General features: G+C 37.5%; 1 protein-coding gene across 4 annotated transcripts in view; it reads right to left on the reverse strand.

Moving 5' to 3' along the window:
* Window positions 1–18,032, reverse strand: part of PLA2G4A (phospholipase A2 group IVA) — a 75,588-nt gene that overhangs the window by 17,792 nt on the left and 39,764 nt on the right. For all 4 annotated transcript variants that reach the window (XM_087890090.1, XM_087890092.1, XM_087890093.1 and 1 more), the window contains 6 exons: window positions 15,738–15,960; window positions 14,371–14,485; window positions 11,653–11,790; window positions 11,077–11,169; window positions 5,727–5,795; window positions 4,834–5,076 (listed from right to left, as the gene is read on the reverse strand). In XM_087890090.1, coding sequence (XP_087746216.1) covers window positions 4,834–5,076; window positions 5,727–5,795; window positions 11,077–11,169; window positions 11,653–11,790; window positions 14,371–14,485; window positions 15,738–15,960 — 881 coding nt within the window. The remainder of the gene's footprint in view (window positions 1–4,833; window positions 5,077–5,726; window positions 5,796–11,076; window positions 11,170–11,652; window positions 11,791–14,370; window positions 14,486–15,737; window positions 15,961–18,032) is intronic.

Here is an 18,032-nt window from a genome sequence, read left to right on the forward strand (position 1 = left end):
CCAAGAATTAATTAAACCAGGAGTATGTGAGAAACAGAGACATTTCCTTTCCAGAAGTGCTTTTAAGGAAAGCCAGAAATGTAGAATGAATTTTTGTTTCACTTTGAGTCTGTGCTTGAATGAGAACTTAATAAATACAGGGTACAAAACCCTCTATTCATTTTCCACTGAAGAGGGAATTTGGAAAAACATCTATTTCAGCCACTTCTGCCATCCCAGAACAGTTGGGAGGACAAAATGAAGAGAAAGTTTCTGCTATAGGCAACACTTTGAGTTCCTAGTTGAAAACTAGACTTTAAATGTAAAACCATCTAAAAATAAAATGTCAGTCCCCGTTTCTTCAAAACTCTATATATATTCCAACAAATAAAGATATAAAAAATAGCCATCCTCAGTTAAGGGAGTCCCTGCAGATTGCCGACTACAGAGGGCGGTGCTTATCTCCGTTTTCATTTCTGTGGTCATGTGGCCAGCATAGCGGTATGGCGCCTATTTATCTACTTGCCTTTACATGATTTCATACTGCTGGGTTGGTAGGAGCTGGGGCAGCACTCTGGTCTCAAACCTGGGTCTCAAACCTGGGCTGTTGGCTTTCCAGATGACAAGCCCAGTGTTTTAATTGCTGAGCCACTGCATTGCCCACTCTCACCTAATCTAACATATATTGACACACCACTATAGAAGTTATAGGATACCTGACTTTCTCAAAGAAGGAAACAGATAAATAAGAAAAGATATTCTAGATTTCCTTCCTTGAGAGCTTTCTTAATGGGAGGTGGTAAGGAATAAAATCCTGAATACTGAGAAGTATGTGTGGCATGGAGAAACGAGACATTTTTTCCCCTTCTTATAAATAATTAGCAGCAGGGATCATCCAGTGATCTCAGGAGTTTTAGAACAGACCTAAGAAGTAACTTCTTCATAGAATGTATAGTGTTTTTTAAATTTATTTATTACCACAAGATGTGGTGATAGCCACCAATGTGGGTGGATTTAAAAGGGAATTGGATAACTTATTGGAAGAGAAGTATTGCAAGAACTATGAGCCTTGAAGACTCAAGTTTGCAGCTTGGGGAAGTAAATTTATTTATGGCTGAGATTTAGAGGCTGACTCCCAGTAGCTTACATCAAATAAAAAGAATTAACCACAAAAAATCCTCCGCATCCAGTTAAACCCATTCCCTTTAATAAAAAAAAAAAAAGAGTTGTAGAAATACAAGCATAGAAGAGAGACATTTCCCTCCCTGCTTGTAAGTATCCCTTGGTAGACTATTGTGAGAAACAACATGGTGGATTAAAAAAGTTATAAGGAGTAAAAAATAAAGATAAAGGTTTTTACTGTACAGTTGTATCTAAGGGGTGGTTTTCTTCTCTGTTTCTCAATCAATGGAGACAGCATTGTCCAAAGACATTTTCTGTGGTCATGTGGCCAACATAACTATATGCCAAGGAGCAGGGAATGTTGTTACCTTCCCATCCAAGTGGTACCTATTTATCTACTCACATTTGCATGCTTTCAAACTGTTAGGTAGACATGATCGGTTGTGGGGAAGTCAGGTCTTGAATCAGGGCTCAACATCTTTAACTGCTGAACCCCTTTGTTACAAGGAGGCAGATATTTAAAAGAAATATTTTTACTGAAACACTTTTCAAAATGTATGCTATTTTAAACTTTAGATAGGATTTATAGTTCCATCTAAACTGATATTCTTTCAAAGGAAATACTTCGAGGCGAAGGGATTTATTTTAGAAAGCAAGAGTTCTAAGTATGAAAGGGATTGTATGAGAATATTCATAAACTAATCATCCAGATTATTTAGTCTCCATTTACATTTGAACAATTTTACTACAAATAAATAAAGGAGAAAATTGGTGAACTGGAATCAAGTGTTTCTTGTTATATAACTTCCAGTAACTAGGAGGAGTGAATAAAGAAAACTTTGGGAGGTGCAGACATAACAGAAAAGTTCATGTGTTGGGAGCCAAAAAAAAATATTGGCAGATCCTAGTTAAAGTACCTAGATTGCTATACTCCATGTTACACAATGGAATGAACTACCCTATTCTTCAAGCAGTTGCCCAGTGTGTTTATTTACCCAAGAATTGATAACGTTTATTTACTCAGTATCGGACCAAGAAAAGTTGTCAAGTTGGGTTACTGATTATTGCTTCTGCCTGGCATCAAATGTAACAGTTTTTACTTCATGGAATATTTAGTGGGGAATATTTAAGTCTTTTATATATCGTATTCTTGTTATATTGTATATACAATAAAATAAATGTTTACTTAAATAATATGACAATTGAGGGATTCAAAATGCTTCCTTCAATAGAAATAAGAATTTAACTTTCTAATCAAGAGACCTCAGACAGGCAAAAGCAAACTGAGGCAAGAGGAAACCAAATCTTATATTATATGTTTTTCTACTGCCTGAAACTTATTTCTTAATTCTATATTTTTTTCCACATGGAAAACATAAGACTACTTAAGAATAAGTACAATATAAGAATACTTCCATAAGACTTGAGAACTTCCCTACAAAGCTCTTGCTTAAAGAGAGACTGCTAAGCAATATCCTGCCTTAGGCAGGGAATTGGACTGGCAGACCTCCAGCCCTATATGATTCTATGATATACCTGGCAAAAGGTTTTGGAAGGGCATTTGCTGTTGATGAGAACAAATATCTCCATCTTGCATCAACTGAGTCTAAGATTACAACTATTCTCGGATGATCCTATATTCCATTCTGGCAAACTGGAGATAATCTTCTCAATGACTTGAATGAACTAAAATGATCAAGTTTGGCTGGATCCAAGAATGGCTTCTAAGAAAGGGACACACCATTACCTCTTTCAGAGCTTATGGACATACCTCCTCTCACAGAGAGGTCTAAATCATTACATACAGTACACCTACATGTTGCCTCTCTGGTACCTTCACAACTAGGAAGGGCATGGATTTAACATAAATGTAGCTGCACCAGTAGTGGGATTCAAATCCCGGTGCTACCAGTTTGTTATCGTTAGCACGCGAGCACACACACTCACTTTGTGAGCGCGCTGTGCTTCTGCGCATGCACAGAGCATTTTTGATGACATCTGGGCGGGTGGGCGGAGCCTCCCATTGCTGCCACTACCGGTTCGCCCACCACTGAGCGGCACCTATAGCCCCAAGGACCCTGTGACTTCTCCCACCACATATTTAAAATATTCACCATTTTTAATTAAAAGCTCCTTTGGAAATTATATTAAAATATGGGATACATTTAGTAATAGAAATGATTAAAAAAACATACAAATAAGCATCAATTTCCAGAGGATATACCACTGTTCTCATTTGGTTTGATTTTGATATAATGCCATTAATTAGAAGGATAACCTTATAAACACACTCATGAGAATAGTCCTCCTCTATTCCCTGATTTTCCCTAATCATAATTTTCAAGGTTTGGAGACAGCCAAAGTAATCTTCCAGCTTACTATTTGAATAATAAATATGACTAATAATAATAATCCAACTCCTGACATCAGATTGTCGGGCTGTTTCTAATAACCAAGCTATGTAAGACAAGATCAGGAAGTGTCAAAATTATGTTAATTGTCACAGCTTTCCACAATGAGAATGCTGATCATGTTAGCTGTCAACTGTCTCCACCCCACAAGATTAAAGCCAGATGTCTCTTAAGTGCTGAGAAAGGCAGGGAATAGAAGTGCTGGATTTAAACAAAAAGGGTCTGCACTATCCTATTGACAAAGGGCAGGCAATTGCTTAAAGTGGCTTTATTCCAGTATACACTAAAGATTATTATACAGTTATGTGTCAAGTGTCTGCTCTGTTCCAACTAGTGTGCCTAAGAAGTGTTTTGACAAATTCAAGGGCGAGGAGGGTGGGTGATGGAATGAGTGAAATTGGTTATGTAAGGCCCAAGCTATGCATAACTCTTTAGGTATACAGATAGTCCTCGACTTACAGCCACAACTGGGACCAGAATATATGTTGTTAAGCTGCTAAGTGGGTTGTGCCCAATTTTACAACCTTTTTGCTGTGGTTGTTAAGGGAGTCACTGCAGTTCCGTGAATCAAACGGTCGTTAAGCAAATCTGGCTTCCTCATTCGACTTTGCCTGTCAGACACAGGGAAGGTTGTAAAATGGTGATCACATGACCCCAGGATGCTGCTGCAACCCTTGTAAATATATGCCATGGACCGAGCACCAGAATATTGATCACGTGAACGTGGGGAATGTTGTGATGGTTGTAAATGGGAGCACCGATTGTAAGTCATTTATTTTCAGGGATGCTGTAACTTCAAATGGTTGCTAATGGTTGTAAGTCAAGGACTATCTGTATTTCGAAGCAAATCTCAAAAAAAAAGAAAAAGATTGCTCTCAACCCTGAAGCTGCTTGACGAGACAATTTTGAGACTTCAGTGCTGAAATATTGGAGAAGAGGAATAGGGAGGGGGGAAGAGATAGTTGGGGTGTTGTAGCCAAAACAAAATACTTTCTCTTGGGAACCAAGGACATTCCTGCAAGTGCTCAGAAGGAAGGGACTGGAGTCACCTAGCAACTGGACAGCATCCTGATTGGACCATGTGACTGATTGTTTTGAGAAAGTGAAAAACTTTTACTTTTAATTAGGTGAAAACCACGAGAATATTCAGAGTCGGCTTTCATCAGCCTGTGCCAATATGGCATATCCAATAAACTTATTTTTTGGGGAAGTTGCCTACCTCAGAGTTTTATCTGCTATGGGTAGGTTACTTGGAACCCTTTACATTTCATTCTGTCTTACTGATCAGAGAAACAGAATGAAGAAACATATGGATTTTCACCTGTTACAGCAGTATCCACGTCATCATCTTCCATCGATTCCTGAGTACTGACACCAACGAAAGGGGATAATGGATAGCAAGTATTGAGATTCAAACCCAACATGAAATTGTGGACTTTGCCAGCCCGGCCCTCTCGGGTGTTGAAAAGGGTGCTGTCGCCTACCAGTGCCATAAACATCCTCTGAACCCAGCTTTCCTGGCTGCTCTGTTCGTGAGATTTTTCAGCCTGGGAGTTTTCCGAGCCTGTTTCAGAAGGTTAAAAAAAAAGGCATCAGCATCAGCAATGAAACCTAGTTAATTAACTATTCTCCAGCAAGCAGGTAACAATGAAGCCAGTACTTAAGCATTAAGCAGCACATCACTGTTCCTACATGAACTTACTACCTGTGCTCAGAGAAGTTAAATTGTGTCTCATCACTGGTCTGCAATGTGGCAATACTAACATTTCTTTCTTTCTTTCTTTCTTTCTTTCTTTCTTTCTTTCTTTCTTTCTTTCTTTCTTTTCTTTCTTTCTTTCTTTCTTTCTTTCCTGCCCATCTCATGGTTCAGGCCTACATTGCAGATTGTTTTAAGTATTACAAGATGACAACATATGAAAAATACTTTCAATATCTTAAATGTAAAATATAAATTATAAGATCATTTTTAACCTTTGCTTTTTTAATCTGGGACATAACCTGGACATTTAAACATCTATCTTTAATTTAAAAAAAGAAAAAAATAAGCATAAAAAATAAGATGTATGAAGCATCCAGAAATGTTTAATAGGGGGAAAGTACCTCTGTCCAATTAACACATAGTCTTGTTTGGCTCTTTCGGTTATGTCTTTCTTTGTTTAGGCATTGTCCATAAAATATTTTCTAGGCAGTGTCACGATTGGTAACTTTTCTTACCTTTTGGCCCCTGTGATTCATCATCACTATCTGAATCATTGCTTACAATCTGTCGCAACCTGATATTTTCTGTGAAAACAAGGAAAGAAACAGTTTGATACTTTAAATATTGAATAAACATGGAGAAATGGAAGAAATTAGAAAATATATTAGTACTGGGGAGGGGAAGGCGGTCAATCAGAGTATTTCTTCACTGCAGTTGCCTTCCATTCTGTAAACACAAAGATAATATGTGTCTTCTGTGGACCATCACATAGAACAGAGATGGAGAACAATGGCCCTTTTATGACCTGTGGGACTTCAACTCCTAGAATTCAACTCCCATGCTGGCTCAGAAATTCTGGGAGTTGAAGTCCACAAGCCATAAAAGGACCATTGTTCCTGATTCTTGACATAGAGACTGGAGCATGGCAGCAATATAGGGCAAAGGAAGTTGTCTGTACTTACTTAAAGATTGTAATCTAGCCTAACTTCCCTATAGAGGTACTTTAAGGAAAGCAAAGTCATTGTGATATTTTCCTCTTTTTTTAAAGTTAATTTGAATTTTGCAGATTTTTTTAATTCCAAAAGATTTTCCATCTCCATAAATATCAAAGGATAGCTAAGTAAAAATTGGAGGCATTGGATTTTTTTCTTACAAAGAAAGCTGCAGTTCATGCCACCCTCTGATAAAAGAGATTAAGAAATAAATACATTATTTATAAAGCTAGTTTCTTGTTCTCTGACACTGACTTCCTTTTGCTGTTTGCTATCTGATCTAACTATTTATTATTATTACAGTATTAGGTAAAATCAAAGGAAACACCTTTGGGGGGGGAAACCCTTATACTTTTTTTTTTTACTTGAGCCAAACACACTGTCTGAATGATAAGGCACACTAGTCTTAACCGAGTCAAAAGCAAGCCCCAATATAGTGTGAGAAACAAAGTAATCCAACAATCAAGCTTCTGAGGTACAAGTGAGATTCAGGAGCTTACAATTTTCCCTACTCTGCTTCCTGTCAATGTAATAATAGCAATTAATGTACTTTTATTTTCTCTTTTCACAGTAGATCATAGAAGAGCTACATACAGTATTAGATTTTTTAAAAGTACTTTATAGGTTACTTAAAAGTAAAGCCTATAAGATCATGACCGGGATCAGGACCAAGGGTACACAGGGAAAATAATTTAAGTCTTTCTCATAGCTATTTCCTTTGGAAAATGACTCTAGGGTGGAAGGAAAAAGATTTTAAAACTTCCCTCTCCATTCAGATATACAATCACATTTAAGTAGGATTTATCATTTGCAATAAAAGAAAAAAGTGAAGAGGAAGCTTCTATATGTTCTATGCAATATGTAATTTGATCTCCAGGGTGGCTGGGTTCTATTTATATTCTTAGTTACAAGCAAACTGGAAAAAGGATATTCTCAATCCTTAAAGCTGAAAAGGACAAAGGACCACCAATCTAGTCTCCTCTTGGAATTCCTGCTTTCTGAGACTCTCAAATCAATCTCCTGGAATTACATTAGGACCCACTTCTGTAATCATCTCCCTACTATAAATAATAGCACAAAATTAGTTCCTTGCTGCTGGTTCTCATATCATCACTGAAATGTATCATTACATCTTCAGAAGTGAGCAAGCTATTTCCCACTGGACTCACTAAGTCCTTCATAAAAGCCGTAATATAGAAAAAGAAAAGAACCCTACATCAAATGTACCATGATCCAAGAGGCAGACAAGCTTTGTAACATAGGGATCTGTCTCAGAACAGCAGCTGAGGGGAAAAAAAACACACAACTCTAAAACACTGCTTCAGTTCTAGACTCTTTCTACATTACACCTACTTATAATAAACTGTACTGCGATATAATCCTGTTTTAGTGCTCCATCTAGTTATCCAATATTAAATCAGTTTGGCATTTTAAATGCATTACGATGACACTGAAAGTTGGAAGCTAGGAAGTGAGGAAAACTGGTTTTAGGACTCAATTCATGGTTATGATATCCAACACAGTCTGGCATACTAAAAGCATTTCAAATACTTTCAAAAACATCTTAGTATGAGCGGCTCTGATTACTAGATAACTCCAATATTTTCCCTCCTAAGAGATAGATTTCCAAACTATTTTTGTACATAAGGAAAGAAAGGGGGCAGGATATTTTATTCTTCGTATCAAAAAACTGACATTATTCTCCAGAGTTCATTATGAAAGAATTAGATTATTTTACTCTTCAGGAATTCTTTTTATTATTTCTCAAGTAAATGTTCAGTTGGGAGTGGTTTGCATTTTAGAAAGCAAGTAGATCACTTCCTTAAAAGAATAGTTGAGAGAGTGGCTTTTACAAGAGTCATGCTCTCACGCAATGGCCATCTGATTGCATGTCTGTGTAGATCAGTATCAGGGTTATCCTGTGGCCAATGCACATATTTTTTTTCAACTCTGCAATAAGACTGACTCTGCTTTAAGGATTTCTGACTAACACCATGCAGTATTGTAACAACAAACTATCAGACGTTCAATGAGAGAATGACTACATCATAACAACCAACCAACCCCTGAATAATTTAAAAAGGAAACAGAAAAACAGATTTAACTTTAAAATAAAGGTAGTCCTCGACTTACAGCTAGAATTGAGCCCAACATTTCTGTTGTTAAGTGAATTTGCCCCACCTTTCTTGCCTCCATTGTTAAGTGAATGCCTGCAGTTGATAAATTAATAATCAGGTTGTTAAGTGAATCTGACTTCCCCATTAACTTTGCTTGTCAGAAGGTCGCAAAAGGTGATCACATGACCTTGGGACACAGCATCAGACATAAGTATGAACCTGTTGCCAAACATCTGAAATTTGACTACATGATCATGGGGAAGCTGCAACGGCCGTAACTGAAAAATGGTCATAAGTCACTTTTTTCATTGCCTAGTAACTTTGAACAGTCACGAAATGAAACACTGTAAGTCAAGGACTACCTGTAATGCAAAAGTTAACCATATCAAAGTCAATGAAATCAATAGGATTAAGCATGTTTTTAGTTTTTGGAAAAATGTTTTATTCATTTGGGAATAAGTCTCAATGCCTTTGAAAGACTACAGTATATACAGTATTTCTCCACTACAGCAAACAGGCATGTAATGCATAATTTGAATGGTTCTTTTGAATGAAGTACAAATTCACCAGTTTTAGAGTATAGGCAAGCAGCTGCTACCAACTAGCAATTTATTTTAGATGCTCCCAAATTTTATTACCTAACCTTTTAGGAAGAGATGAAATTTCCTGTAGGGTATGTGGAACTGCAAATTAGCCAAAAATGTACATAGATATATTTTTCTCAGTCACAGTATTTCAAAAGCCTGACAACTGCCTGGGAGGCAGGAGGAGGAAATGATGGGTTTCTGTAAGGGATCACAGACTAAAGTAAGAGCTGTCAACCATGAGTAAATAAAGGAGTGACATGGGTGACTACTACAATGAAGACATTTTCAGAGACAGCTCATCTCCTGCATTCTCTGTGGTCTATTTGGAATGAAATAAAACGATGTATAGTATTCTACATTTCCTCAAAATAGATTTAGTATTGCTTTAAAAAAAATTGTATTGACATCTGATGCTTTGTTCTTGTCCATTGTAGCAATTCTTCCATTTAAAATTCTATGTCAATTTTTATATAGTCATATCATGTCATGCAGACAGCCAGAATGGTGCAGTGATTAAGATACTGAATCAGGAATGGGGAGACCCAAGTTCTAATTCTTCATCAGGGATAGAAACCATCTAGGTGACTTTTGGGCAAGTTATTTTCTCTCAGCCCTAGACTAGGAAGGTGAAAAAACATCTACCAATCGATACTGGTGCAGTATGACAGATTAAGTTCCATAATTTTTAAGGAAAAGGCTTCCATTCTCCCGAGTTTATGTGGGCTAATAATAATAAAGCAGCATAAATTACGGCGGTTCCAAAACCTGTGATCATGTGGACTTCAGAAGGATCACAAGTGAATTACAGGAGTGGTTGCAATTTCTCCCCCAAGATTGCTCATGTTTTGACTGAAACAAGTTTGAGAGATGGCTAAATTTATGGATCTAGCCATCTGTAAAAAAACAATTTTTGTTGCAGAAATTTTATCTTTCTATTTGATTATTCTTCACTTGTTCTTTAGTTCATGAGGGAGACAGATAACAGTCTCTAATATAAGCTGCATGGGGGAAATAAGCCACATGAAGTTTTCATCCTTAACAGATGAATAGACATTCATTCAATGAATAAACAGAACAATAAAACTCAGAAAAAATAGACTACAGTTCCAGTAATCAAGCATTGTTCTTACTAAATATATAGCCAGATGCTTCAGACAAGCTTCCACACAGGACATAAAGGCAGGGATAGGCTTCAAAAATTTTAGCAAGGGATTCTCTGCCCAGTTGCTGGGTGGGCGTGGCCTAGTCAGCATCCTGCACTGGTGGGGGCTTTTGCCCTCCCCAGGCTCCAGAGGCTTTCCTCGAGCCTCTGGGACAGCGAAAACAGCCTCCCCAGGCTCCTGAGGCCCTCTGGTGGCCAGAAATGGGCCCATTTCCATCCTTCCCGAACTTCCGGTAGGCCCATTTTTCACCCTCCCTGAGCCTCTGTGCATGCCCTGTACTTACCTGCATCCAAAACAGCTGCATGGGAACTCCTGGGAGGGGAGGGGTGGGTGGGGCGAGCCAGGAGTAGGATTTGGGAGTTCTCTGAACTGCACAGAATCTTACTAGAGGTTCTCCCAAACCCCCAGCAGCCCACCCCTGCATAAAGGCAATATTCTTTCCTAATGATATTCCATACTATTGGAAGGAACATGGCATCCAAGCTGCTTATACTGTAGCTATAACAGCCATAACTACTAAAGTCCATGAATTTGTCTAAGCTACTTTAGCCCAGTCTAAGCTACTTTAGCCCAGGGATCCCAAGCCTTTCTACACTGGTAAGTGCATATGGTGAACATTCTTTCTACCCAGCTGCAAAACCTCTGAAAAGAACTTAGCATTCACAACCTGGCTATAATGGGACACATGGACAGTTGCAAAGTACTTCCTTTAACAGATAATCATCTCCATCACCTTTAGATTCCATCCCTGCAGGTCAAGGTGCCCTACAGGTATTCTGTACCATTTCTACTTACTTTTTTCTTTTTTAATCGGCAAGTAGGACATTTCCAACCAAAGCATTTACACTGTAGGTTATTACTTCCTTAAGAACTAAAAGGTGACCTGGAAAATAGATGATCTTGGAGGCTGGGACTTTGCTTTTCAGCATGCCAATTTTACATTTGTTTAATTATTTTTAAACAGAAATATCAACATAGACACATGCTTCAACTTTTATTACAATACCTAGTTCTTCTTCCATTGTGGGTCCTTTATTGTGGCTGTTAGAAACCCCAAGCACTCTGTTGATCAGTATAGCAAATGCACTTCCCCATACACCTGAAAACAAGTAAAATATTTTATGTATATAGATGACTGATAATTTATCCTTTTAATATAATATCTTTATTAATTTTCAAAGTCAGACTTTAACGTACAAACTAACTTATAGCATTTATTAAATTAAAAAAATAACTATTATTACACTACTGTAAAAGAGATCTCTGGAACAGAGTGAAGAAGAATGCAAACTATGAAGCCTTAAACTGGATAGAAACTTTCTGTTCATCTACCTGTAAGGATTCACTCATAGGACTAGAAAAGTCAAATGTGATTCATACATACTTTAACTGTGTGTTAAACTACTATATTTGGGCTGCAAATGTCTATTTGGTAGCTGAGAGATATACATTTTCTAGATATGATACAGTAATGGTACTGTAAGTTTTGTCCTTGGATTTTCAGAGAACAATGGTACTATTTTTTAAAAAAAGAATAATGCTTGGGCATTGTTTACTTTCTGAGATTTAATCTAGTACTTACCCATTAAGAAATGCAGAGGGTTCTCTTTGTATTTTTTCACTACTGTGCCCATAAAAAACTTGCTGCCAAAAAGATTGGGAGTCATGAAGGTTCCATATTTAGCCATTCCAATCTCATAGGGACTGAACTCCACCCAATCTGAAAGCAGCAATAAACAATGGTTAGAACAGACAGAGAAATGACCTACTACAAAGGTAGTGTTTACAAACAGAAGTTTGCCACTGGTTCAGACTTCTGATTTTCTCACACTTTTCTCCTCCCAATATACATATATGAACATGTAAACTAGTATAATCAAATAGTTTGGGTCAAAAAAAGATCTTGGTTCCAACTAGAGAATCATAGCAAAAGACAGAACAAACTGTTAAGCATCTGTTGAAATTGTCACTTCAGATACTAATACTGTTTTGATAAATTCAACAATAAAGGGATAGAGTAAAGTGTTAACTGAAAGTGGTTTGCCATGGCCTTTTTCTGAGATGTTTCTTCAACTTCAGTTTGTCCTCTTCCTTCCTTTCTTTCTTCCTCTCTCTTCCTCCATCCCTTCTTCCTCCCTGTTCTATCCTTCTTTCCTTCCAGTACTTCCTCCCCTCCTCTTTGAAGCAGTCACATCTTTCACAAATTTCATTCCGTGGGGGAGTAATAGGTCCCAGCATTCTATAAATTAGCTTATCTCGAGTACCTTTGTTGACCAGATTTGCCCTATGATGCAGCATTTTGCACAACTGAAGTGTCAAACAGACATGAGAGTTTTGGTAGTATAGAGATTTGATTGTTTTTGTGTGGAGAGTTATTAGCTATGTCTTTTACTAATTTTACATTACTGTTTTGCTCATGTGTTTTGCTTTATTGAGTATGGGATTTTGATCTATTACCATAAATAAATTGGTCCATGATAAAAAACAAAACAAAAATTAGAGCTGGGCACCAACCCACAGTGAACTAAGTCCCACTGACCAGCTGCAGCATCACAAAATCAAAATTCATACTGAGCTGCCAACTAATACACAGTAGATAATAAATATTAAGCAATTCTGCCAGTTCAGTGACTTTATTACATTTAGTGTATTAATAAAAATAATCATTTTCACTCACCTCCCAAGCCCTGGAATTTACATGAAAGCTAACTTTCTTTCTATTTCATATACACTACATGTAGCACATATTGTTTTGTTTTAACAATAAACCTACTTACTTAACTATGTGCAGCACATGCACATGCACAAAGGTACCAGAATTTTGTTTTTTTAGCATCAAGAGAATGTTTATGTTGACTTATTTACATCATTAAAAAGAAGCTGATTAAAACACAAAGGACCTATCTGATTCATAATTATTACCTTAAAAAATCTGTGTCACTCATATGTGTCTGAAACAGAGTAAAAAGAGCTGTATACTGATACACCACTAAGCAAGCACCAATTTTTTCAATCAATCCAGACCAAAAGCATCAGTTTCATCTTCAAACACTTTTGCTCCGCCTTTAATTCTACTTCTTTGTCATTTTAATTTCTTCTTTTTGGGGTGAAAATAAAAATCAAGCTTTGTGGTGTTTACTTGAAGCAATATATGCTTTTTCTTATAACTATGTTTCGTGGTTCAAATCTCTTTCCCTTCCTTTTTATGAAGCTTTTGGATAAGGTCATCAATGTACAATTTGACCCTGTGCCAGTGTCCTGTCATGGTGCCTGGAGGCTGTGCAAACAGACTAAGTGGATTTTGAGGGGCCCCATTGGCCCCTCAAAATGAGGACTTTTCATTTTTAGTTTTGGAATAGGCTACCCTTCCATATTCAAAACTGATATGAAACCTGGGGGTCATCTTTGACTTGAAAAGAAGGTGGCAGATATAGAGGTACTTTGTGTCAGGTCCAAGAAACCAGAACAGTTTTGTGAGTAGGCCAAAGTAGTTTCTTTATTGTTGATCACCTATTTACAAGACTTTTGCTAGAAATTGTATTTTCTTGGGAACCAGCAGATAAAGACTTCAGTAGTCTGGCCTCTGCTACTTCCTCCCATGGCTGGAACATGTTTTTACTGCCCCCTCTTGTTTAGCCAGTGATTCTGCCACTTTCTACAGTTCCATCTTGTGTGTCAATTGTGTCCATTCCTCCATTAAGAGGCCCTTCATTTAGTTACTCATATCCTGATCATATCATGCAATGCACCCTCTGTGATCTCAAAGATCATCTGGAAACTACAAGTAATCCAAAATGTAGTAGAACAGGAAGTGACTGGCATAAATCTGTATGACACCCATTCCTGCACAAGTTGCACTGATAGCCAGTGAGTTTCCAGAACCAATTCAAGATGGTAGTCATTACCTCTTAAATATGGTTAAGTTATCCGAGGATCACCTTCCGTGGTTTCTACTCATCAGGTAAGATCTACATAGTTGGTATTTTACCTGCCATCTATTAACAGTGCCATCTATTGGGACCCAAAATACCTGCCTGCCCTCTAGAATAGCATCTCTCTAAAGATACTGTACATGTGCCTCTCTCAAAAAATGGGGTTCTAGAAGTCCTTAAAACTTCTCCCAAGCTCTGAAGTAGGGTGGTTGTTGAGCTCCTCATGGGTGTGTTTTGGATAATTTGTCTTGTCTGGAAATTCATTTTTTTCCTGTCTATTATTGTTTCTTTTATAAGTCACCCAGAATCATTCTTGAATAGGATGGTCTTAAATAAATAAAGGCTGACCAGATAGTGAGAACACTGACCTGCAAACATCAGTTCTGACACATCAGGTTTAACATGAAGACAGGTAAAAAGTGGCAAAGCTGACTGTGCTTTGTTGATTTTTTCCCTCATATAAGATAAAGTGATATCCATTCTCTGCAAAAAGGAAACAGAATTATGTAGTTTAATATTTGAACTGAAGCTGATATATTTATTCATATTTCATATTTTTAATCACCTATCTCCGTCAGAGTTTTACTTTTTTAAAAATACAAAAAAGTTACTTCAGGTTACTTCATTATGGTCATAAACCAGCTGAACATACACCAAAAATGTAACAGAATTATCTACATGGAAATTATAAATTAATAATCTTGTAACAAAGACTAAGAAAGCCTTCTTACTACTGATTAGTCTAGTTAAAAATCACAAGTTGGTGATTACTGGTTCTATTCATTAGGCTTATAAAGCACTCCTACTCTTTCAGACTCTGAGCAGTTTATGTGCCAATAACTTTCTATAACTTTCACAATAAATAATACTAATTATAATAAAAATTTAAAAACAGTGAAAATATTATTCATATATTAGGAAACTCAAAGGATATTCTCATCGGCTCAAAGTTGACTCATCCTTCCATCCTTCCGAGGTCGGTAAAATGAGGACCCAGATTGTTGGGGGCAATATGCTGATATTGTAAACCACTTAAGGAGGGCTGTAAAGCACCATGAAGCGGTGTATAAGTCTAAGTGCGATTGCTATTGCTATTTTCAACTGATGTACAACAGTTGAAACAATATAACAACAGGTTATATTGCTGATGTAGATGGGTATTATTTAATTTTATGTGCTAAAATAACAGAGACTATACCCATGATGGTGAACCTTTCTGATGGCACGCAAGCCGTCGCCCCAGTTCAGCTGTTCTGCGTATGCGCGCGTGTCTCCCACTGGCCAGCTGGTCTTCGGGTCCCTGCCACGCATGCATGGGGTGTGGGGCGCATGCAGGGGGGCCATGCACACATGTGCAGGGGGGGCATATGTGAGGGGCGTGTGCGCATGCATGGGAGTGGAGCGTGTGCAGGGGGCCATGCACACATGCGTGGGGGGCAGGACGCATTTTTGACATTTGAATATTTATGATAAAGTGGTAATAGAAGTATTGGGTAGCTACTGCAGCTTTCTGGGTAACCAAAAGGCAGAGCCCAACTCACATTTGTATTAGATTATGTTGTAGTTATAACTAGAATTCAAACCATTGGTTTAATTGTGATTAGTAGAGTTTTCTCATCATTGTCTGCAGTTTCTACTACAAAGTCAGCAGTTCTGATGCATCAAGCTGTATTTACACAAATATTATGCACCTAAGATTTAAACAGCTTCCCTAAATCTTTTGACCAATGCTTACATTTTGAACCAGTGTTTCTCCTATCAACATTCCGAAGATATCTGTAAATGTCACAGGCTGCCCAGACCTCTTCTTTTTCCATAGTGCTTCAATGTATCGCTTCACTTTCTGGGGTGTAAGTAGTTTCAGTGGGGTGTGACTAATACTGTTCCTCAACTCAACATTTATCTCCTTTGGCCCTTTCACCGGGAAATCTGGATGAGAATACAGGGTTGACATGTACCTACGAACAGACCAAAACAATATTTTTAGTGCACATAAAAATGGACCAAAGATGGTCACAAGATCTTCAACCAATAATGGTGACAAATGAGGGGACGCTCTCCAGGACTCACAACTACTGCTTAAAGAGCAGGTGGCAGTCTCGGCTAGGAGGGCCTGTGAGTTAGGCCTTTCCTGGACCAACATTTCCTACTCACTGTTCCCCTCACCTATGTCACCTCCTATCTTGACTATTGCAATGTGTTTTACATGGAACTGCCTTGAAAAGTATCTAGAAGGTTTAATTGGTTCAAAATGTGGTGGCCCACATGCGTTTGGGTAAGCCTAGATTTGTACATGTCACTTCTCTTGTGGAATAATCAGTTGCCAAATTGCTTCTGAGTCCAACTCAAGGTGCTGGTTGACACTTTCAAAGTTCTACATGGCTTGAGTCAATGTTATTTGAAGAACCATATTTTCCCAGTCATATCTACCCAACCCGCCATAATGGGAAAGCAGGGAATCATATGGGATCATCTTAAGAAGGTCCATCTAGCAGGACAAAGAAGGGCCTTTTCTGTAATGACTCCCTCTCTGTGGAACATCATCCCTGCAGAGATAAGATTGGCCACCGCTTTGACACCCTTTTGCAAGGCCCTGAAGACATAGTTCTGCTGGTGGGCCTGGGGACCCCAGAATTATATGGAGCCCATCAAGTGGCTGATCTAATTATTATCACTGGTGGCAGGGAGAGTTATTGGTTTGTTGTACTGGGGTCTTATCCTTACAAGCCGCCCGGAGTCACCAAGAGTGAGTTGGGCAGCCATGTAAATTTTTTAAATAAATAAATAAGAGAAAAGCGGAGGGGAGGAGAAGAAAAACAAAACACTGGTGAAACTTGTGTATTTTACGTTTATCTAAAATAATTTATATTATATATACATATTTAATAAAACTTTAATTGTTTATAAATACTCAGTCCTCTAACTGAGACATACAATATGTATTTCTCTAATCTCTGTGTTTAAGATAGCATACTACCAGAAACATAGTTTTTAAGAGAGGAGATTACTTCAATTTAAGAATTCTAATTTCATCATTTGGCAGCAAGATTTTAAATTATATTTACTGATCCTCAAAATAAAACTGACAGTAGTTATGCCATTTTTTAAATTTCATTTTGACTAAGTTTATTCTAAAAAACTGACAAAATTTCATCTAGGGCTGCAGCCTCTTTAGCCTTTACAGCAGGAAAAAATTAAGTTTGTTAATTGAATTTATTCCATTGTCACAATTGAAGACAATTATTAGCTATCAATATAAAATAATAGAATATTCCAAGAAAGAAAACAAAGTAATATTATAAATTAAAGTTGTCTTACTCCTACCTATTTCTACTTGCCTTCCTAGTCCAGAACTCAGATGCTTGAGTTCTTTTTTAAATTTTGACAATATGACCTATGCTACCAGACGACTCAATCTTTCATCAAGCAGTAAGAGAACTTTACTCTAGAACAGGGGTGTCAAACTCACAGCCAGATGTGTCACGTGCTGGCCATGCCCACCCCCGTTTTGGCAAAGGGGAAAAAAGTTGTGATATGTCACATGACAATGTGACACCGCAAATTTGACACCCCTGCTCTAGAGTCAAGTTCTCTTACTGCTTGATGAAAGATTGAGTCGTCTGGTAGCACAAATTCCCTGGGAAAGCTATCTTCAAGGGACTGTGAATTTCCTTTTATTTTATGCTCTAAGAACTACTGGTTTTAGAAATCAATCAAATCCATTATTTTAAGGATTCAGTAATAATAAACAATATAATTGCTTTCATGTTATGAAGTGATATTTTAATTTCAGTACATTTAAAGCACCCTTGAGCGATACTGAAGATTTATTGCAGACAATTTTAGCTGATTAGTGAACCATACATTCTAAGTATAAGTTTAAGGCAAATTTGTTTTTATAGGTTTCAATTTCCTCAAAAAGTGTAACTAAAACATTAAAAACCTAAGTTGCAAGCTTTTATTAACTCAGAAAGATTTTTAAATCACCAAACCAAAGAATTAGAAATAGAAGTCAACCACTCGCTAAAAG

This window comes from Pantherophis guttatus, chromosome 3, assembly GCF_059756535.1.
Source record: "Pantherophis guttatus breed Tessera chromosome 3, ASM5975653v1, whole genome shotgun sequence".
NCBI classification, from domain to species: Eukaryota; Metazoa; Chordata; class Lepidosauria; order Squamata; family Colubridae; genus Pantherophis; species Pantherophis guttatus.